Source organism: Esox lucius, chromosome 20 (genome assembly GCF_011004845.1).
Source record: "Esox lucius isolate fEsoLuc1 chromosome 20, fEsoLuc1.pri, whole genome shotgun sequence".
NCBI classification, from domain to species: Eukaryota; Metazoa; Chordata; class Actinopteri; order Esociformes; family Esocidae; genus Esox; species Esox lucius.
This window is the reverse complement of record NC_047588.1, coordinates 32,360,999-32,384,653: the sequence shown is the minus strand read 5'-3', so window position 1 is coordinate 32,384,653 and position 23,655 is coordinate 32,360,999. Positions and strand designations below refer to the sequence as shown.

General features: G+C 41.9%; 1 protein-coding gene across 3 annotated transcripts; it reads left to right on the top strand.

Annotated features, from left to right (window-relative positions):
• Positions 1 to 1,495: 1,495 nt before the first annotated feature.
• Positions 1,496 to 22,924, top strand: LOC105018851 (DENN domain-containing protein 3). 3 transcript variants are annotated; one of them, XM_020040684.2, is made up of 25 exons: positions 1,496 to 1,826; positions 2,962 to 3,108; positions 3,396 to 3,666; positions 3,864 to 3,979; positions 4,123 to 4,250; positions 4,380 to 4,485; positions 4,639 to 4,758; positions 4,862 to 5,080; positions 5,265 to 5,380; positions 5,513 to 5,668; positions 6,119 to 6,215; positions 7,394 to 7,497; positions 7,588 to 7,769; positions 8,399 to 8,558; positions 8,811 to 9,175; positions 11,095 to 11,354; positions 13,044 to 13,214; positions 13,955 to 14,084; positions 14,604 to 14,711; positions 18,003 to 18,142; positions 20,563 to 20,723; positions 21,181 to 21,314; positions 21,467 to 21,585; positions 21,770 to 21,907; positions 22,143 to 22,924. In XM_020040684.2, the coding sequence occupies exons 2-25, from the start codon at positions 3,025 to 3,027 to the stop codon at positions 22,347 to 22,349; spliced, it is 3,792 nt and encodes a 1,263-aa protein (XP_019896243.2). In that variant the 5' UTR covers positions 1,496 to 1,826; positions 2,962 to 3,024; the 3' UTR covers positions 22,350 to 22,924. The 3 variants fall into 3 exon arrangements, with proteins under 3 accessions (XP_019896243.2, XP_019896242.2, XP_010882922.2); XM_020040683.2 differs by having other exon boundaries at positions 2,957 to 3,108; XM_010884620.3 differs by lacking the exon at positions 1,496 to 1,826 and adding an exon at positions 2,625 to 2,771 and having other exon boundaries at positions 2,957 to 3,108.
• Positions 22,925 to 23,655: the final 731 nt, after the last annotated feature.

Sequence of the window (23,655 nt, the reverse complement as noted above, 5' to 3'; positions counted from 1 at the left end):
TGTCTAATTGGCTGTGCATAGTTTTAATTTGTAAATATGTAAAAATGACTAAATAAATTGGTTGATACAGCTGCATCCTAAAATGTATCCTAAAATGCGACCCAAAAAAACACTGCTAAAAATAATTTATGGAACACAATCATCACATAACACCAAGTCAGTTGAACTTCAGGGATATCAGTCTGTTCAGTTAGGAAGCATAAGTGTTAATCAATGTCACCTGTTTTGGTGCAAATGAAAGTGACAACAGGTGCACTGGAGAGGCAACAGCAAGACAACCCCCTGAAAGGGAAGGGTTTTGCAGGTGGTGGCCACACAACTGCTCACTCCTTATCCTTTCCTGACCGATTCTTTATTGTTCCGTTTTGCTAGTGTCCTACTGGTAGCATGATGCGGTACCTGCAGCCACTGGACTACCACCAGGTAGTCCAGCTCCTCCAGGATGGCACATCTATACGTGCCATCGCAAGTTTGCTGTGTCTCCCAGTACAGTCTTGAGCATGGAGGAGATGCCAGGAGATGGGTCTTTACACAAGGAGAGCTGGACAGGGCCGTAGAAGGGCGTCAACTCAGCAGCAGGGCGAGTATCTGCTCCTTTATGCGAGGAGGAACAGGAGGAGTACTGCCAGAGCCCTACAAAATGACCTCCAGTGGGCTACTGGTGTGCATGTTTCTGACCAAACTGTTAGATGGTCTGGGGAGGCAGTGATGGTCTGGGGAGGCATATCCTTGGAGGATCGCACAGACGTCCACGTGCTAGCCAACGGTATCCTGACTGCTGTTAGGTATTGGGATGAAATCCTCAGACCCATCGTCAGACCTTACACTGGTGCAGTGAGCCCTGAGTTCCTCCTGGTGTAGGACAATGCCCAGCCTCGTGGCCAGAGTGTTGTAGGCAGTTCCTGGATGACGAAGGCATTGATGCCATTGACTGGCCCTCACATTCCCCAGACATGAATCCAATTGAGGTCTGGGAGAAGATCCCCCCCCCAGGACACCATCCGCGGTCTCATCAGGAGCATGCAGAGGTTGTTGGTAGTGCATACAGGCACATGGGGGCCATACACACTACTGAGTCACATGTGCTGCAGTGGTGAAATTCACGCAAGTTGGAACAGCCTATGATTTACATTTTTTACTTTGAGTTTGAATCCAGCCCTCAATGGGTTAGTGATTTTGGTTTCCATTGACCGTTATGTAATTTTGTTCTCAACAAATTACACAAAGTACAGTAAAGATTTCGATCTTTAATACATTTCCTTCATCGAGACCCAATGTGTGATTTGAGTGTTATTTACAAATTAAACGTTTTTATTTTCAAAATGACATTTGAGAGTTGGTATTCCGTTATATTTTCTATAGAGTTTCCATACCGTTAACAAGATATGTTGTACCAATGGGGGATAACTTTTTATGCAAATTATGCAAATTGCCCAATGGATTGCGCTGTAGCAGAAGTGAATTGCGAAAAAGAATGGGTCATCTGACTCTGGCATAATTAAAGAATGGTTCATCTGACTCTTGACATTATTAACAGTAAGCTGTACTTTCTATGTATTAGACAAAAAAACTAAAAATAAGTAGGGTTTTGCCTTTCTTACAAATCTAGCGGCTGACTTCCCATATTGCTCAGTGCAGATGAATTTGTATTTTGTCTGAAAGCAGGAAGAGGTGCGTATGCTCCAAACCGCAGCCACACAGCGTTTACAAGGATGAACTATTTCACTGGTGTGTTCAGAGGTGTTTTCTCCCTCTTGACTGCTAACTCATTCGGACGAGTGTCAGTGGTGTTGGCCATTTCCCGTGGATCACCGATAGACCTAAAGGTTGGTGAAGGCCGTTACTTTGGAAATCAGTTCAAGACTAGCTTTCTGTTTGTGTGTGTGTATATATATATACTGTAATCGACGTGTTGGTAGAAATGTAGCCTTGACCCAGGCATTTTCAGGAGAACAGTGATTTGATTTACGGTACACGTTTATGATGTTCGCAACTGCCTGTGTTCGGCACTCAACTTCGAATATGATGATCACATGCCCTTGGCAACAGCTACTGTTACTGTCTCTTAAAATGTTTTTTATTAAGGTGGGCGGCAGTCAATTCTGCTAAGTTTTCCGGAGCCACGAATTAGATGCAGGTATTCACCAATGGAAACGATATGCATTTTTATATCAAACGTTACACTTATTAGGTGGACAAAAAGGTATACCTGCTTTGAGCCTTTGAATATGCAGTAGTCCTATGGTTCTACACTAAATCTACCTAGGATTAAACTCATAACAATGAAAGCAAACTCGAAAATACGACCTGCCTCACTTCTGCCCTTGATTATTTTATTTCTGTAGCTATAGCGATACATCACGTGGACACTTACTGGCATGTTCATTGTTATTTTGAAACCGGTTACTAACTCCATTAGTATTGAAGGGCAATTTCAGCGTTATGGACATGATATTTATGTGTCATCACATCTGTAATGTATCAAAAAATATAAACACAAAATATTAATGAAACGTTTAATGAATGTAGGCTCAAGATGACCATGTCCAAAATGCGGCTAATTGGCCCCGCCTAAAGGCCTGGGCACAGCTCTTTTTTTTGGGGGGGGGGGACGAATGTGTTTGTGTTCATACTTTCTCACACATATCATCGACCGTATTTTGCTTTGTTGCCACAAGTTGCTTTGTTTACATATTTTTCTCATAAGGCTGCTGTCTTTCTTTGGGTCTGTCGGCCTAATGGGGATCCACTGTCTGAGCTGTGTTAATCCAGTAGGTCTCAGTTGAGGAATAAGTAGGATGTCATGTTTTCTTTATAGTTAGTTAGCGCGCTAACTGAAGTGATTATGGGTGAACGTGGGATACATGTGTTATGGATGTGTCACGTGTCATGCAAAAATACTCCAAATTAGAGTTCAATCAAATTCAAAATGGGTCTTGCTTTCCATCCTCTGAAGTGCAGATCATACGTTCCAATGTGATTTCACCACTGTGAACCTGTACAGAAGAGGACAGCCAGGTTCTGATGGCAGACCATGTTCCTTCAGGGTTACTGGAAGCATGTGTTGTTGTCGGAGCCTCTGAGGATAAACTCAAGGATGTTTGCCAGGTAATGTTAATCAACGGCTGTATTTTTAAGACAGCGCTTATTAAGCTATGTCTTTGGTGAAAAGTTATTACAGTAAAAGCCCTGCCTGGAAAAGACAAGATACATTGTTGATGGGAAATTGAGGTCCTGTGCAGCTCAGGCTATAGAGAATGGTGCTTGCAATGCAAAGGGTTGTGGGTTTGATTTGATTACATGTACACTCATCAATATACAATGCTCTGTATAAGTGTCTTGTTGATGACACATAAATATAAAAAACGGAATTCACAATAAATGGTTCTGTTCAGTCTCTAAAGCAGGTAGATGGAACAACAGACATGCCTGTTTTAGACCCAGAGGTCTTGCAAGTCCACGTGCCCCCATTTGTGACCAAAGGCAATACTGGCGAGTCTGGTGGCCACGGTACCTTCAGCAGGGTCCAGCGCAGAGAGTCCTTCATCCAGAAGGACGAGAGGCCAGTGTCGGCTCCCAGTGACCCTGTGGAAGCCGAGAGCACAAAGGTTGTCGGCGTCCCCAAAGAAATTGACCTCATGGCCCTGTCTCACCTTTGCTTTCCAGGTAGAGTACATTGTGATGCTGAGAAGGGAAATAGTTGCTGTTTTGGAGATAAGATTTAAATGTCATTCCTAAATAAAAACTGGAAGTCATCAGTTTTTATAGTCACTGCTTTACAACATGAGCTCAAACACATAGACTGGTGCTTTCTCTTGCAAATGTATAAAGGGGTACAAATAAAACCTATTTCTTGGAATTAGGTGGGCTTCAAGTAACAGATGAACCAAAAGAAGAGCAATTTCACTTTCTTGTCTTAACTGATGTGTTCGGTAACCAAACCCATGGAGTTGTTCTTCGGTGCTATCGGCCATTTCAGGTAAATTATTTTGTTTTATATTACATAAATATACAATTTCCATATTTTAATTTCCTTGTATTTTCATAATTTCACTTTCGCCATTATGCGGCTTCCTGCTAGAGACTCAATTATTTCACAGTTGATCTCTTTTATCCTCTTAGGAAGGATCAGTGATTTATCCGGATGGACACTGGTCATCCAAAAAGACATCAAAGCTCTACACTGCACATGCCATCTGTGTCATATCCAAGCATCCTTACTACAATGCACTTAAGGACTGTCTTTCATGGTAGGGTGAAACATCTAATACTATATAATCCAATTATAATCTTATACTATATAATACAGTATTATACAATACAGCCAAAAGTGTATATTGGCATTTCATAAATAAGTTGTTTTGTGTACACTTCTGTAGTTTCTTGGTGCAGCTTAGGACATGCAGATTGTCTGAAGAGATGGTGAAGGAATTTGCTGCCAAATTGTCTCTCGTGCCGATTCCACCACCTGGGCAGTTACATGTGGTAAGGTGTTTTATATTACCCAGTTAATACACTGTATGGCTGTAGTATTGTAACAACCCTGACATTGTTGGTTGATTCCTCTGTGCCTAACTGTCATCTCCTCCTGTACCTCCCTCTCTTTTCCTCCTGTCCCTCACCCGTGACTTAACCCAGATGTTCAACCTGAGACCTCTGATGGTTTTCCTTCCAGCCAGAGAGGATAAGGACCTCCCTGCTGTGGACCTTGACCTCCATCTCCCCTTTCTGTGCTTCACATCTGAACAGATCTTACAGGTGAGGAGAACGGTCACTGGGGTCAGGTGTTGGTCAATTTAGTCATTTCAGTGGCCAGGCTGCACTCATTTCTGTTTTGATGGACAATAAACATATTTTCCAGATCATCACAGGGATCCTGATGGAACAGAAGGTTGTGTTCTTCTCAGCTGACTGGTCGCGCCTGACCCTAGTGGCAGAGTGCTTCCTGCTATACATCCAACCCCTCCGCTGGCAGCACCCGTATGCACCAATCCTCTCACACCAAATGCTGGATTTCACAATGGCCCCCACCGCGTTCATCATGGGATGCCACCTCAACCAGTTTCAGGAGGTTGCTGCGGTAGGAGGGCTTTTGTAGTCGCAACCTTGATTTAACAGCCTCCTGGGTATTATTTCAGTGCATTTGTTGAATGCCCTGAAATATTGTTGCATTTGTCGAAATTAAATTGTCTCTTCATCAAATTGGAAGTGTCATAGACGTTGGAGAAGAGAGGTTTATTTGGGACTCCATCCCCTAATGACAGGAAACCGTTGACCTGATGTTGATTAATATCGATGATGGAACAGTGTCTTCCTCCTGCCATGAGACTGTGGACATACCGGACATCCCCTTCGCTTCAGCAGAGTGTTTCATTAAGAGGTAGGACAATCTACTTTGTGGTTGTGCATTCAATAGGACTGAAGACACGTGGAAAATCTCAATGTCATTCTTGTGTGTTCATGTAACATTGTTTATGTGCTTGTGACATTTGCTGTTCTTGGTGGTCTGTAGGAGCCAAAAACTCCAGTTGCAGTATGATTTAGAGGTGTGTCGCCAAGGGGCTGGAGCAGACATAAATGAGATGCGCATGCTGAGAAGACAATGGCAGCAGAACCTGAACCGGGATATACAGAAGATTACCTTGGAGCTAATTGTCAACACTTTTAGGTTAGTCGTTTCCTATTGTGAAGTCTAGATTGTTCTCCCTCAAGGGATACCCACACTGGGAAAAGCCAACAGAGTTTTGTTGCTGTTGTATGAATTAGATTTACAGTAAAAATTTGACTTGATTTGAGATGGTTCCTCACTCTGAAGTTTATGATCCTGTTTTTTGTTTGTTTTTTACTTCAGCTAACTTTCAACAGAAGTTATCAGGGTCTGGAAGCATGTTGTTGTTGTTATCTTTTTTTAAATTATTGTTATTGGTATCCATAACAATAATAGGTATCTATACTGATAATTGGTATCACCTCTAAAACATTACTTTCAGAGTAAGGACATTTTAACATCAAGTACAATTCAAGGCTCCTTTAAGGAGAAAGTCATCTAGTGATATGCATGAAGATTTCAGTTTTTTTGAAGGCACTAATAGCCTGTTGCATTTGTTTCTTTCGTCAGGGATGTTAGTAGTCACCTGAACTATGAACACAGAGTGTTTAACAGTGAGGGGTTCCTGAACAACCGAGAGCTTGCCGACCAGCCGTTTTATAAAAAGGTTTAAAAAAAATGTACCCTTGTTTTAACGTTTAAGTTCTATTCTATTGATACACTGAAGAGCCAAAACAACATGACCTCTCACAGCAAGGGCATATGTTAAGGTCTGGGTAGATTAGATGGTAAGCTAACAATAAATTCTTGTAGTCAAAATGTTGGATGCAGCAGAAATGGGCAGGAGCAAAGATCTGAGCATCTTTGACAAGGGCCAGATTTTTATGGCCAGACAACTGGTTCAGAGCATCTCTGAAATGGCCAGGCTTGTGGGGTGCTCCTGGTCAGCAGTGGTGAGTACCTGGACCAACATGTCTGATCCATGGTGGCTCCACCTTGCAACTTACAGGACTTGAAGGATCTGCTGCTAGTGTCTCGGTGCCGGATATCCCAGGGCACCTACAGGCTTCTAAAAGAGTCTGTGCCTCGGTGGGTTGTGGCGGAACGTGGTGGACCAACAGCATATTAGGCAGGTGGTCATAATCGTTTCACCAGTTTTAGTCTTGTGTATATTGTCGCTTGATTTTATTAAATTATTTTGTAGTTTTTTGCTATATATTTTTCTTAACCCTTACTACGTGGTGTCGGGTGCCATGGCACAATAATTTAATTGTGCAGGATGACGCTGTGTTATTCGGTAAATTTGATGAATAAACTGAAACTGTACCTACCGACAGTGGACCGAGGAGGTACAAACCACAAACAGACTGCAGGGTGTTGGGCGCCCAAGGCTCATCAATGCACAAGGTCATCAAAGGCTATCCCAACTATTGAATCAGTGGATGAAGGTTGTCTTGTACGATAAGTCCCATTTTCTTCGGAAATGGTTTGAGGAACAGTGAAGAGTTTAAGGTCTTGCCCTGGCCTCACTTCCCCAGATCTCAATGCAATTGAGCGTCTGTGGGATGTGCTGGACCAAATAGTTTGATCCACGCAGGCTGCATCTCGCAACTTACAGGACTTGAAGGATCTGCTGCTAACGTCTTGGTGCCGGATACCACAGCACACCTACAGGGGTGTTGTAGAGTCCATGCCTCGACGGGTTGGCGCTTTTTGGGTGGCACATAGAGGACCAACAGCATATTAGGCAGGTGATCATGATGTTTTGGCTCATCAGTGTATACTCTCTTACATCACTGAAGAGTATGTTCAGAGCCTTTTGTTCATGTATACCTGATGTTTTAGGTTTTGGAGACGCACATCTTTCATTCTTTCCTTAAAGACCGCCTCAATCGGAAGATGGATGTGTTTACACGCATGGTGGTCAACACCCTCTCAGGAACACAGAAGTAAGCTTGTCTCTTTCCTATCCCTGCATGTCCCTTCCCGCAACGTCTAATTCACTGCAATCCCACCCATCTTCTGCTCTCCTTTTTAAGGATGAACGCGACGAACATCTCCAGGAGGCACACCATGCAGGAGATGGCCAAGAAGTACAGCACTGGCCCAGACCACCATCTGACCAAGAGTCTGGGGATGAGATTCTCCAACCTGGGAGAGGAACGCCACCTTAGCCTTCTCAGGAAATCCTCTCTCAACAAAATCCTTAACCCTAAGAGTGGTGAGAACTGGGGCAAAATTCTGGAAGCTTTCCCAAAATGTACAGCCAACAGCATGGTAGTAATTTGTATTAGCTGTTGTTCTCAGGGACAGAACAACATGGTTTTTACACCTGGTCAACTTGGGGAATGAGCAAAGCAACCTTTTTTTAATGGACCAGTACCTTTTTATTTAATAGGCCGCTACGCTTTCCCTGCCGTCCCAAAGCATTCACATTGTACGCAGGAAATAAAATTAAGTCTTAATCAGGAATTCGGGACAATCTGTGAATTTATTAGAATTTTGCAGCCCTACAAAATTCTTGGGAAGTTATTAGAATTTTGCAGCCCTACAGATGAAAGGACCAATGAATGATAGCATTACACTGATTAACATGCAGAATTTGATTTTACTCTCTGAAAGTTTATATGCTTATGAGTCTGCCCAAGGGATAACTCTACACAAATGAATAACATGAAGGTGACATGAGATATTACTTTACCCCGTCATAATGAAGATTTACAATGGAAGAGGTTAAAGAAAAGCCTACATGATCAGGCCAAGACTTCTGTAAACGCGTGAATGACCCCATAGCCGGCAGCTGAGTACTGTGTTAGTTCACTAACTATATTTGTCTGTGCCTACACAAAGCATCTACGGTCCCACCCAAGCCTGTGAAGATGTTTCAGCTGCCTGAGTTCCCCCCTCCCACGGCCAATGACTATGCCCTGAACTACTATGAAGAGGTGATCCAGCTGCTGGGGATGGCGATCTTCCACGTTCCTCCTGATGACTCAGCCCTCCTGGCCAGGTACCCTTTTAGAACATTGGTCTTGTCCGTACAACAGTAGCGCCGGTAATTATTGAGAAGTCGTAATGCAGCCGGAGTTCCGGGTTAACGAAGGCGGTGTTCTCCCGTGGATTAACAAAGAGGGTCACGTGGCAGGCGAGACAGAGAGGCCCTTTAGGTGTTTGTCCAAATGATCATAATAAGCGCTACTGTACACACGTTTGATCAGTCATTTATGAGTAGTCTTACCTCAAACCACCCTTTCCTGTCCAGGCACTTCTACCTGCGTGGCTTCATGAACACGTTGTGCTCGAAGCGTCTGGACGCTCTCAGTGATTTTCAGAGCCTCTACAAGACAGACATCGAGATCTTCCCCAGCGGCCTGGTCAAGACGCTGGTGGACTCGCTGGAGAAGGACGAGCGCTCCCAGGCGGACGGGAGGCCAGAGCTCAAACGGCTGATCTCCAAGGTGATGAAAGACAACGAGATTGTGCTGGTCCAAACTGACGACCCGGTGAAGAACTTCAAGCTCCCTAAAAGCCACATGCAGCCGGATGACTTTGTGAAGCATATCCAGGAATCTGGAGTTGTAAAAGATGTAGCAACCATCTATCGGTTGTTTGAGGCTCTCACCTTGGGTAAGTTCATATGCCTGAGCAGGAAAACAATGAGAACAGCCGTGATGATAAGCATATGGTTGGTCCTCTAACTCAGCAGTGTGTGCTCTGCTATATAACTCGACATTGTGTGCTCTGTTATTCTGCTTAGCAACATAGTGTATCATCTCATTATGCTTCATTGATTGTCTCTTATGAGAGTGACCTAGATTTGGGTGCAGTCAGGAGGAGTCCCCACAAATCTGGGTTTTATGTTGAGTCCTCTTTGGTTGGGAATCCAATGACTGTCTAGTTCCTGCAAGCATCCCATCGTATTGCTGGTCTGTGGAACTTGCGTCATACACCGATCAGCCATAACATTATGACCACCTGCCTAATATTGTGTAGGTCCTTGTTTGTCCAGCACATTCCACAGATGCCTGATTGGATTGAGATCTGGGGAATTCGGTGGCCAAGTCAACACCTTGAACTCATTGTTGTGTTCCTCAAACCATTCCTGAACCATTTTTGCTTTGTGGCAGGGCGCATTATCCTGCTGAAAGAGGCCAATGCCATCAGGGAGTACCGTTGCCATGAAAGGGTGCACATGGTCTGCAACAATGCTTAGGTAGGTGGTTTGTGTCAAAGTAACATCCACATGAATGGCAGGACCCAAGGTTTCCCAGCAGAACATTGCCCAAAGCATCACACTTCCTTTGCCGGCTTTCCTTCTTCCCATAGTGCATCCTGGTGCCATGTGTTCTCCAGGTAAGTGACGCACACACACCCAGCCATCCTCGTGATGTCAAAGGAAATGTAATTCATCAGATCAGGTCACCTTCTTCCATTGCTCCATGGTCCTGTTCTGATGGTCACGTGCCCATTGTAGGCACTTTTGGCAGTACAGGGGTCAGCATGGGCACCCTGACTGGTCTGTGGCTACGCAGCCCCATACACAACAAACTGTGATGCACTGTGTGTTCTGACACCTTTCTATCAGTACCAGCATTAACCTTTTCAGCAATTTGAACTACAGTAGCTCGTCTGTTGGATCAGACCACGCTCCTTACATGCATCAATGACCCCTTGGTCGCCCATGACCCTGTCGCCAGTTCACTGCTTTTCATTCCTTGGATCACTTTGAAAGCTACTGACTGGGAACACCCCACAGGGGCTGCAGTTTTGGTGACGCTCTGGCCCAGTCGTCTAGCCATCACAATTTGGCCGTTGAAAGTCACTCATCCTTACACTTGCCCATTTTTCCTGCTTCTAACAGATCAACTTTGAGGACAGAATGTTCACTTGCTGCCTAATATATCCCACCCACTGACAGGTGCCATGATAACGAGATTATCAGTGTTGACCACTGACAGGTGAAGTGAATATAATGTTATGGCTAATCGGTGTATGTTGTACCAATATTTCATTTTTAACTCCTCATCTCTGATTAGATTTAACATTCATTAATTTCATTGCATCTTAAATTATACTCAAGGCTGTTATTTCATGGGTTACATTCAGCAATGAAAGATGTGAAGTTTCTTTTTTTAAACCACAGTTTTTACAGTGGATGCTGTTTGAAGCTTGTTTTTATTGGCTTATATGACGTGCATGGATATCAAACTAGAATGGTGGAATTAATTTGCAAGTTTAAATGTGCCTTTGATGAGCATGTTTTATTGAGCCTGCTTAGACTCTTGATGCGCTGTTGAAATTCATTCCATGACTATTGCAAATGATGACTCCTTGTGGTGATGGATTTCTTCTAAGAGCAGGTTATATCACTGGGACTTTGTCGTTACCATGTGAACTGAACTGCGAGCACTGAATATGTTTAGATTGGATGAACCTAGAGCCTTTGCCTTGTGAAGTCACCTGGTAAAACCCCTGATCCTAAAGATTATGTACAATTTGTATCATAAATTGGCCCCATACTCCTAACCGCCTGCCTCTGTTTCCAGGGCAACTGAAGCAGGTAGATCCAGAGTTGTTCGGTATGTTCTACACATCCTGGAAGGAGACCGGGGCAAAGGCCGAAGACATTGACCTCCCAGCCGAGGTCATGCAGTTCCTGGATGCCAACGAGTGCGTTTATAAACTGTCATCCTGTGTCAAAACCAACCAGGGTGTGGGCAAGATCGCCATGACACAGAAGAGGATCTTCCTACTCACCGACGCAAGGCCTGGGTTTGTGGAGATCAGCAAGTTCAGAGATATAGAGGTGCATTTACTACCTTTTCTGGCAGTTGGTAGTAATGTTTACAGGGAAATGCTTCTTACAACTAAGATGATCTTTGGCAAGTACAAGCAATGGACCTAAATAATCGTAATCCTCTGACGCTTGAATGAAACACAGTGATTGTTTTAAAACAGAAAGTTGTAGTCTTTTTACATGTGTCGACCAAGGTTATTATAGTTTTGCCTTTTTTATTTCGTTTTGACTTTTTGTTTTCAAATTCAGTTTAGTTTTATTTAGTTTTTAAAGTGGGTTTGCTAGTTTATTTTATTTTTTATTTTTTGAAAATGCTTAGTTTTAGTTTAGTTTTTATTAGTTTTAGTGTTAGTTTTAGTCTTTTTTTGTAATATGGGCTATCAGGGGTAAGGTTCAAAAAGGTCAGAAAAAGTATTGTGTAATAATAACTCAACAAAAACTATGTTGTCTAGGGGCAAAGTGTTATGATATGTTTATTTGGAGCAAGGCACAGATTCACAGATGTTAGCACTCAAAACCTGTGATAACCATGAATCATCATACATTTATATGTCTAGCACTAGTTTTGTTATGACTTTTGCCAAGAGCATAAATAGATAGAACTCAAAATGCAGATGAAGTTTTTAGCCATCTGATCGCTATTTAGTAGATTTGCTTTAATGTTTTGAAAAAATTATCTGAAAGGCAGAGTTAAAATAATTCCTTCGTTAATAATGTTACACAGAACTTTATATTAAATATGGTTCACGCCTTCACAAAATATATACATTTAACACCCTAGAGGCCTACCAAATTCACACCCCATGGAAATTCCTTTAACATTAAAGTTACCTCTTACAAAATCCATACGCCGTACCAAAAATCTAACGTTACACATCTTCTAAACAGAATTCACACTCCATACAAATACCACAGCTGTACAATTTTCACACCCTATTCTAAATTTATACAATAGCCTTCTGCCTACTCATCTGGATTGAAGCAGCAAACGTTGTGTAAAAGTAAAAATGACATAACAATATTTAATATTTGAATCACAGCTTATAGTGTTTTGACATCGACAACCCAAGTGCATTTTACCTCAAACTTGCGACTAGTTAACTTTCTAAAGAAGGCGCAATCGCTTCTCGGGTAGACATTAACACACTGACAAAAATATATTCAGAATTTAAAATATTTTTATACCACTTTTTAATGTGTGATTGTGTAAATGTGTTCACGAGATACCAACCTTTCGCGAACTTGCTTCAACGTCGAACACTCGTTCTCATGGAGACGCGGTGTGCACGGAGGGGAGGGGTGTGTGTGTGTGCGTGTGTGTGCCTGCGTGCGTGTGTGTGTGAGTGAGTGACAGAGAGACGGAGGGAGAGCAGGGAAAGGAAACAGCTGAGCAAATACTCTGTATGTTTTAAATAGCGTTAAAAAAGGAAAGACATTGACGAAAACTAAACATTTACTCTAATTTTATTTTAGTTAGTTTTGTCAACCACACATTATAGTTTTAGTTAGGCATTTTGTAATGCCTCGTTTTTGTTTTTATTTCAGTTAACGACAATGTTTTTTCCCACCTAGTTTTCGTTTTTTCGTTCGTTTTCGTTAACGATTATAACCTTGGCGTCGACCTGAAGTGACATGCTTTTGTTTGGGGGGAATGTGCATATGTTATCACAAAGCAGATATTCCTATCCCTTCCATCAGGAGGTGAACATTTCCTTCGCTCCGTTACTCTTGCTGAGGATCCCGTCGCTAAAGATCAAGAGTAGCTTGAAGAAGGAGGTGTTTGAGGCCAGCCTTAAATCTGAGTGTGACCTGTGGAACCTTCTGATTAAAGAGATGTGGGCTGGGAGAAAGATGGCAGACGAACACAAGGTACTTCATTATAATGAACCAATAAGGTTAAAGGCTGTTTTTAGGCACAATGCATTGCAGAGTCATGGTGTTTGGCAGTAATTCCTGAGGTGTCTTATTGCTGTTATAAAATGGTTATCAATGCAAGTTGAACAATAAAAAGTGCTGTAGTACCTGTTGTATATGGTCTTCTAACCACGATTTTCAGCATTGAAGAATTGCCCCACTTGGTTTATGATGGTTTGTAATTGAGATAAATCTTAACACGTCTGTAAAAGTTGTTTAGTATGGCCTAACATGAGACCTTCTGGCAGATATCTACTTTCCTGTGGCCGTAATGAATGAAGTGGTGAGCCTCTCTGACTCAAAGAAGGAATCCTGACTGCTCCATCCATGGGCTTTGTGCCTGTTATGCTGAAAACATTACACTCTGCTTTACTGCAACCTGGTGGCTGTTTTCTACTCTGGATTAACAATATCACATTGTTTAATTACGGTATTATGATGCAACAATGGCAAATCTCTCCTCCCAAAAGTGCCAATCTAAGGTTATGACAGTTTGTTTCTTAATAAGCTACTGCATCTTGTCTAAAAGTGCTGACCTTCAAGTCTGCAATCTCACTTTCCCCTTTAGGGCGCATTGGTCTCGTTGTCTTCTTACTGGACATGCCTTTCCCCGACATCTGGTCCTGTCATTGTGTCCCCACTCATTGTAGTGTGTAAGGGTGAATTTCACTGTGTGTGAAATATGTCTCTTTTAGGATCCCCAGTACATGCAGCAGGCTTTGACCAATGTCCTGCTCATGGATGCTGTGGTCGGGTGCCTGCGGACACAGAAGGCCATAGCTGCTGCCTCTAAACTGGCATACTTTGACAGTGTGAAGGATGAAGGTATGCCTCTTGATCCAGATACACGCTCCATTAGTGTACTGATCATTTGAACGGGTTGGTTTCCGGACACAGATGAAGCCAAGTCGCTGAACGTGAAAACTCAATGGAGATTCTCCATTGGAAAAGGTTTCTAGTCCCAGCTTAGAGATTCTAGGAAATAATTGTTTGGAAATAATTATTTCCAGGTCCCTTTTTTTTTTCTCATTGTGGGATTTCATGCAATAATGCTTGCAATTGTATGGTTTCATCTCTTAGCCTTCATGGCTGATGGCTCCTTCATTTAGTTAGGTGTACTTTTACCAGGTTGTGTGGTTTTCCCACATGGATATCCTGGGATGAATGCGCTGTAAGTTGTTCAAGAAAAGAGGGTTTGTGAAATGACAAATGTAAAGCAATGACTTTCAGTATGAGAAAACATTTATGAATCAGAATATTGGCTCATTTGTGTAATGATATAACATCCACAAAAATGTGTTTTGTGTTTTGGTCTCCCTTCTGTTTATTTTCCACTGTAATTAGTGTCCATGATGGTACCAAAGACAACGTCTGAGATGTTGAAACACAAGATAAACCCCTCACTAGACCTCCCAACTCCACAGACAGTACATGTCTTGCTCTACACACCAGGTGAGGGGATGTAGCCAGATTACATGCTATGATAGTAGTCTCCTGTTTTTCACAATAAATATGTTATTTAAAATTTAGATGTCCAGGTATGTGCATGTCCTCTTTATTACATAGAGCTTTTGTAAAATGTCTTATCCATATTGTTTATATTTGACCGGTGAGCTGTCCATCAATGTTGGCCCTTTTATGTACACGCACCTAAAGGATTATTAGGAATACCTGTTCAATTTCTCATTAATGCAATTATCTAATCAACCAATCACATGGCAGTTGCTTCAATGCATTTAGGGGTGTGGTCCTGGTCAAGACAATCTCCAAACTGAATGTCAGAATGTGAAGAAAGGTGATTTAAACAATTTTGAGCGTGGCATGGTTGTTGGTGCCAGACGGGCCGGTCTGAGTATTTCACAATCTGCTCAGTTACTGGGATTTTCACGCACAACCATATCTAGGGTTTACAAAGAATGGTGTGAAAAGGGAAAAACATCCAGTATGCGGCAGTCTTGTTGGCGAAAATGCCTTGTTGATGCTAGAGGTCAGAGGAGAATGGGCCGACTGATTCAAGCTGATAGAAGAGCAACTTTGACTGAAATAACCACTCGTTACAACCGAGGTATGCAGCAAAGCATTTGTGAAGCCACAACACGCACAACCTTGAGGCGGATGGGCTACAACACCAGAACACTCATCTCCACTACAAATAGGAAAAAGAGGCTACAATTTGCACGAGCTCACCAAAATTGGACAGTTGAAGACTGGAAGAATGTTTCCAGATGGTAGAGTCAGAATTTGGCGTAAACAGAATGAGAACATGGATCCATCATGCCTTGTTACCACCGTGCAGGCTGGTGGTGGTGGTGTAATGGTGTGGGGGATGTTTTCTTGGCACACTTTAGGCCCCTTAGTGCCAATTGGGCATCGTTTAAATGCCACGGCCTACCTGAGCATTGTTTCTGACCATGTCCATCCCTTTATGACCACCATGTACCCATCCTCTGATGGCTACTTCCAGCAGGATAATGCACCATGTCACAAAGCTCGAATCATTTCAAATTGGTTTCTTGAACATGACAATGAGTTCACTGTACTGAAATGGCCCCCACAGTCACCAGATCTCAACCCAATAGAGCATCTTTGGGATGTGGTGGAACGGGAGCTTCGTGCCCCGGATGTGCATCCCACAAATCTCCATCAACTGCAAGATGCTATCCTATCAATATGGGCCAACATTTCTAAAGAATGCTTTCAGCACCTTGTTGAATCAATGCCACATAGAATTAAGGCAGTTCTGAAGGCGAAAGGGGGTCAAACACAGTATTAGTATGGTGTTCCTAATAATCCTTTAGGTGAGTGTATGTGTTACTGTGTTATCGGGCCCAGTCATTTAATGAGATAATGGTGGATAGTGTTAAATTGACCAATTTCACCTCAGTAGCACAGATAGGCTTTGAAGCCGTCATTATTGGTACCAGGCAGAAAGCATGCAGATGGGTATAATGGCTGTCCGAACAGAAATTAGTACACTATGCATGTATTGTAAACACAGGTGTGGAAATGTAGTACAAAATGTGAACTGTAAACAAGAAAAAAAAAATGTTGTAATGCAGAGCTTTTTCTATATGCCTTCACTATGTCATACTAGAGCGTATACTGGAGCCCGACCGAGAGGGGATTTTTGTACCCGATACCTTTTCAGATTTTTTAGTGGAACTATTTACTGATTATATCTGCTGATTTCCTCTTATTATATCTGAAATTAAAAAGGTACTTTTTTCTTTGTGGATTGTGCTTAAAACCAGCCTACAAAGATACAGAGTAACAAAGTAATTTATTACATTTTATTTTTCTTTGTCAATTCTTTGTTACTCTGTAACAACATCTTCCATAAAATGGAATGTATTGAATTGTAAAAGGAAAAACAATAAAGTAAAATGAATATGAATAACACTGGTAAGGCTACAATAAACAAATATGAATGAATCCTTTCACCAGTGTGATTCAGTTATCGATGTTCACTGAAAAAATACTTGTTTGCCAGTGATCCATCGCTACACATAACCCTATTGAAAACATACATATTGACTTGAATGTTGCGCTTTCTTCACTATTCGTATTTAACTTTTTGCAGATAATTGTAAAAAAAAATAAAACTAAGTAGCAAAATCATGGAGCTAATTAACAATTACTGACGCAGATGCTATTTATTTCCCTATGTTGTTTTTGAACAACCGGTAACTACTGCAATTGTAGCAACAACTAAACATGGAACTAATGTATTTGCTTTGAGCTGCCTTTTACACAAGATGACACATTTACAATGTATTGTTATGTAGCTATGTTTTTAACAACTGTAGGAATGTTGCCAAATAAGTCTTATAGTCATAATTTAAAAGGGAAATCACAAAATAAACTGGTCTGCTGGTGATACAGTGCTGCTTTCGTCCAAACTAAACTACCCAAGACTGCTAGATACTGTAGCTAACTAACGTTAGCGCTGAGATGTAACTACAGTACTTTAGTCAAAGCTAAGCGTGCCCCCACAGCGAACGCTTTGAAACACACTTCCCCAGTCCCACAGAGAACATTAGATAGGTAACAAATGTTTTGAAATTAGGAAGAAGTGTTGACATCACTATGTTAATTTAAAGGGGGTCAGTTGCAATGCCCCGTTGTTATACATCTCAAAAAATATTTTAATGCCAGAGCTTCAGTAGTACCAATAGTATGCAGGCTCTTTACTTAAAGGAAGTTGAGTATTTTTGGTGCAATTTCAGAAAAAAGGAAGCTACAGTACCTACAGTACAGAGTAGTTACCACTGAGTTTGGCCATAGCACCAATTTCAGCTGTAAACACCTTGTCATGCCACTTTTAAATTAATGTATAGTTTTGTGTGCAGGTTTGTGGAAAGCTTCCATTTAAACTCACCTTAAAAGCAATTCTCTTCCCTCCCACTGTTTACAAGTTTTGTGGGTGATGTCCTTTTGTACAGCGCAAACTTATACCCTGTGAAAGAGCACCCTCTTCAGAACAAATAATGAATTGCAAACAAATATATCCGTCTCTTATCAGTGAATAAATCGTCAATACGAATATATCGGTAAGCTGCTAATATCGCCTGATTAAAATGGGTCAACCGCTATATCGGTTGGGCCCTAGCATATATGTTGGCTCACTGTGAGGACCCATGGTATATACACTCAGGTTTTAGTGTGCTTCTCTTTGTATCTAAACAGTCACATCTAAAAGCAGAGTTGCTCTGACTACTTGTTGCCCTTTCTCTGTGTATCCAGGCCAGTTATATTACTCTGAGGCAGACGCTACCAGGAACCCAAAGCTGTGGTGTGCCCTCAGTGGTGGGAGGGTGGTGGTGTTTGACGCTACCAGCTGGTCCATGTCACAGAACTCCATTCAAGTCGGATACTGTCAGCTGGTATGCTATGGTTAACTGTCTCGGCTCGGTGGTGGAGTAGTTCATTCGGATCAGACTGGCTTCATCCTTAACGTTCAGTTTTAGGCGTCTCTATAAAATTATGTTTGCACTGTTTTTCTAATGTGTGGTGGTAGCGTTTTATCTCATACAAGAGCCCCTGTGTATGAAAACTCACCCACCAACCAATCACTATCAGCACAATTAAACTTTGATAGTTGAACAAGACAGGGCTGTGTGCTGTAACCACTACTCCTCACATTAGCTATCAACCCTCTTGCCCAAACCATCCAAGTACATGCAGAAATGGCTGATTTGGTCTACATGTTTAATAGTTTTATAGCTTCTAATTCAACATACTTGATACCAAGTGGTAATATATTGACATTAAACACACAAAATCTGCCTTTTTATCCATGTGTGGAATATACGTACAGTGGATATAAAAAGTCTACACGCCCCTGTTAAAATTCCAGGTTTTTGTGATGTTAAAGAATTAGACAGATAAATAATGTCAGAACATTTTCCACTTTTAATGTGACCTATAATGTGAGCAATTCATTTGAAAAACAAACTGAAATCTTCGAGGGGGAGAATTGAAAAATTAAAACCTTACAATAACCTGGTTGCATAAGTGTGCACACCCTCTTATAACGGGGGATGTGGCTGTGTTCAGAATTAACCAATCACGTTCAAACTCAAGTTAAATAGAAGTCATTACACACCTGCCATCATTTAAAGTCACTCTGATTAATCACAAATAAAGTTCCGCTGTTCTAGTAGGATTTTCATGAAATTTTCTTAGTTGCATCTCGGGGCAAAATCCATGGTCCTCAGAGAGCTTCCAAAGCATCAGAGAGATAACGTTGAAAAATATCAGTCAGAAGGGTACAAAATAATTTCCAAAGCATTAGATATACCATGGAACACAGTGAAGACAGTCATCATTAAGTGGAGAAAATATGGCACAACAGAGACATTACCAAGAACTGGATGTCCCTCCAAAATTGATGAAAAGACGAGAAGAAAACTGGCCAGGGAGGCTTCCAAGAGGCCTTCAGCAACATTAAAGGAACTGCAGGAATTTCTGGCAAGTACTGGCTGTGTACTACATGTGACAACAATCTCCCGTATTCTTCATATGAATGGGCTATGGGGTAGGGTGGCAAGACGGAAGCCTTTTCTCACAAAGAAAAACATCCAGGCCTGGCTGCAGTTTGCAAAAACTAACATCCAGTCCCCCAAAAGCATGTGTGAATGTGTTATGGTCTGATGAAACCAAGGTTTAACTTTTTGGCCATAATTCCAAAAGGTATGTTTGGCGCCAAAACAACACTGCACATCATCCAAAGAACACTATACCCACATTGAAGCATGGTGGTGGCAGCATCATGCTTTGGGGCTGTTTTTATTCAACTGGAACCAGGGCCTTAGTCAGGGTGGAGGGAATTATGAATAGTTCCAAATACCATTCAATTTTGGCACAAAACCTTCAAGCATCCGTTAGAACGCTGAAGATGAAGAGGATGTTCACCTTTCAGCATGACAACAACCCAAAGCACACATCCAAATCCACAAAAGCATGGCTTCACCAGAAGAAGATTAAAGTTTTGGAATGGCCCAGACAGAGCCCAGACCTGAATCCAACTGAACATCTGTGGGGTGATCTGAAGAGGGCTGTGCACAGGAGATGTCTGCGCAATCTGACAGATTTGGAGCGCTTTTGCAAAGAAAAGTGGGCATATATTTCCACGTCAAGATGTGCCATGCAAATGGACTCCTACCTAAGAAGAATGCTGTAATAAAATCAAAAGGTGCTGCAACAAATTATTATTTTAAGGGTGTGCACACTTATGCAAACAGGTTGTTTTTAATTTTTAGTTTTCCCCCTCAAAGGTTTCTGTTTGTTTTTCAATTGAATTGTTCACGTTATAGGTCACATTAAAGGTGGAAAATGTGGTGAAATGATTTATCTTTGTCTCATTCTTTTACATCACAAGAACCTGGCATTTGAACTGGGGTGTGTAGACTTTTTATAAACACTGTATGTCAAACAATGGTATTTTGGGGCAAGCAAACCCCTCTGTCATTTCCTGGATGCAAAATTATTTGCAGTTCTCTCAAGTTCAAATGGAAAACGAGTGCTGAATAGTGTAAGGAACCATTAGGTCATTTAATGTCCATTTGACAATTGTCTAGATATTCTAAAATATTGGCATTATATAGTGATATTGTGGTTTGTGAGGAATGTAGAGGAATCTATAAAATTCACATGACCAGAATGTCTGGATGGTTCCATTCCAAATAGCACCCCATTTCCTATATACTGTCATACTTTTGATAAATGTCCTGTGAAATGTAGGGAATAGGGTGACATTTGAGACCTCCCTCTCTAAATATGTGTACTTTTTTTTTGTGGATAGAATTGCATGCTGCGATTGGACAAGGATCAAGTATGGATTGCCTCCCAGGATTCCATCATTTACATAATTGACACTCGCAGCATGTCCTGCAATAAGCAGCTGACAGAGCACCGACATGAGGTCCTGGACTTTGCCCTGGATGAGAGTGACAAGATGAGCATGTACAGTATTAATGCATCTCAATGAATCAGTGCACTTATTTTGGCTTTGGTGAAAATGAGTTGGCTATGTATATGTGATCTGGTGCAATTTGCGACATAACATGTTATTTTCAAGCTACAGATGTCACATTATCAACATATTGACTCATTTGTGATGGTCACTTCACGCTATCAACAGATGGTCATGATTGTATTAAAATGGGATGATAAAGTATTTCAACATTTTTAAAATGACCGAAGTACTGATTAGAAAATACAGTTATACTGACATCAAATCGGTATGATACTGCATGACTCATTTGGAATGTGTAATGATTTTAGTGTTGTGATGGCTATTTCAGTCCAGTAGATGGCAGCAGTGTACATGAAAACTACACTAAGTGATTTCAGTAGCTTAACCAAAATCAAGCTGCTGTATGATTTTCGTTTTAATTCGTCCGTCTTCTCCTCCTCCCAGCCAAATGTACTCCTGCAGCTCCGATGGCACAGTCATTCTTTGGGATGTCTCAACGCTTAAAGTGAAAAAGCAGTTTAACCTTACCTGTGGGAGGCTCGTGTCCATCCAGCTTTTCAATGGATCACTGTGGTGCTGTAAGTTGACTACAGTCAGTCTGGGGGCCGCATGCCATGTCAGTGACCAAATAACTGGCATGGATCCAGTGACCACAGTGAGGACATGTTAACAACAGCGAAGCCCATCAAAATAATCTGTTCAGTTTAGATTTTATTGTTGTGTTGACTAGGTGCCAGGGACTCTGTCATTGAACTGCGGAAGAACGGAACCCCACATCGTAAGATGACAGTTCCTGAGAATCTGCGCAACGTGCCCACTGAGTTCAGCAGCCTCCTGCTCTTTCTAGAGGTACAAAAGGCCTATGTTTCCTTGCGCTTTAGCCTCAGCAGGATCTTATCACAACGGCGTACAAATGCTCATCTCTATCACAGAGATGAGTAGTGCTTTTGTGCGGTCAATTTCAAATAAGCTGTTCAAGTCTTGTCAGCGGTGTCATGACCTGTTAGCTGAACCTGTCCACTTTGTTTTCTAGAGGGACCAATTGTGGACGAGCTGTTCTGATTCTGATGAGCTCTGTCTTTGGCACTCTGAAGACCTGACCAAGCCGGTCCTGAGGATACAGCTTCAGAACTGCCCAGGGGTAAACTGCATGATCAAGGTTAAGAACCAGGTGAGAAACAAAGGATTTTTGGGGGTTTGACACATTATTCTACTCATAGCAGAACGTTTGTTTCATCTTGCAGTTTATTCGTCTCAGAACATACTTTACAATCTACTACTGCTCATTCCTCATCTTTTGTAATAGGAAAGTCAATTTCCAGGGCAACTGTAGGTTGTAGATTTTTGCATCATAACAGGTCAACAAGCTTCTCTTTCATCTTTGACTCCCCTCCTCCCTGGTCCAGATCTGGGTTGGCTGCAGAGGGCAGAGGCTGGGTCATGGCAGAGTGAGGGGGAAGATCTACGTAGTCAACACAGAGGAACATAGTGTGGAGAAGGAGCTGATGGCCCACACAGACAGCGTCCAGGCACTGTGCTCCGCAGAGGGACGCTATGTACTCAGTGGCTCTGACTGCCAGGATGGCAAAATCGCCATTTGGAAAGTTGAGTGAAGGAAGAGGACTACGACATAATAAAATGATGAAGGCTATTTGCTGTTCTTATTGTCGCTGAATCCCTTTGTGAGATAGAATATACACATTAAGGAATGTAGCTGCATTGGTTTGGTTCCTGCTTCCGTCAGTGGAGGGGGGATAGTGATTCTCAGGGAATTTTTTTATGTTGCAGAACAATTTCAAGTCTTGTCTGGCGGTCTGCCACTGTAGGATGCTGCAAGATGTTTAGCAGCTTTTGTATTTCTACTGAACAAAAATATTAACGAAGTGTTAGTCCCATGTTTCATGAGGTGACATAAAATATAAGGGCTTTTCCATTAGCACAAGAAGCTTATCACCTGTTGACAAATTTATGTCATGAAATTTGGTTACATCCTTGTTAGTAAGCATTTCTCCTTTGTCAAGATAATTCAACTACCTGACATCTTTGAAGTAGATGCTGCATTTTAATTTTTGTTTAAAGATCTGAAGTCTGGATATGTTATGTAATCTTTCAACTGACCCCCTCCCCCACACACGTCATGTCTTTAATCTTATTTTCAATAAAATGCTATTGTGCTGTCTGTATTCCTACACATTGCATGCATTGCCTATTTCTTCATTAGCACATCACACTGAAACTGGTCCTACAAGCAGTGTCGGCTCTAGCCTTCTGGGGGCGCTAAGCAACATTTTATTCGGGGTTCCCTTTCCCCTCTGTTGAGGACTCCCTAGCAGTTGGAGGCCCCCTAGCAGTCAGCGGCCCTAAGGAACCGCTTATGTTGTTTATGCCTGGACCTGACCTTGCATCTAAGAATGCAAGCTGTTATCAGTCCTATGTGCATTTACCTGATGTTTCAAGTCATTGTATTGGGTTTCTGCATAAGTTTTTCAGTGAATAGGCCTGTGTTTAACTCTAAAGATGGAATCTGCAGTTGTTACAGTATATACATTTTTGACTTCTACATTTTTGACGTTACCCTTTCACTGCTGTAACGTGGTGACGCCAGGCCCGGGTGCAAGATGCCCCCCCAATGTATACGCATGTGATGCCAATCCTATGGTAGATGTACTGGCTTCTGGTTATAATAGAATAGAAACACACAATGTAAAATAAGAAAAATTTATATTTTTATGATGGAGGTCCAGCACGGCATCGCGGGCCAGGTGCAACTGCATCTCCTGCAATAGTTTTACACACATGCTGAATAACATACACTCACCTAAAGGATTATTAGGAACACCTGTTCAATTTCTCGTTAATGCAATTATCTAATCAACCAATCACATGGCAGTTGCTTCAATGCATTTAGGGGTGTGGTCC

Bases quoted from the DNA above. Each gene is read 5' to 3' on its own strand.
- LOC105018851 (XM_020040684.2), top strand. From the start codon at position 3,025: ATGGCAGACCATGTTCCTTCAGGGTTACTGGAAGCATGTGTTGTTGTC. The intron at 3,980-4,122 runs GTAAATTATTTT...TTATCCTCTTAG, and splicing joins GGTGCTATCGGCCATTTCAG to GAAGGATCAGTGATTTATCC. The intron at 20,724-21,180 runs GTACAGTATTAA...TCCTCCTCCCAG, and splicing joins GAGAGTGACAAGATGAGCAT to CCAAATGTACTCCTGCAGCT.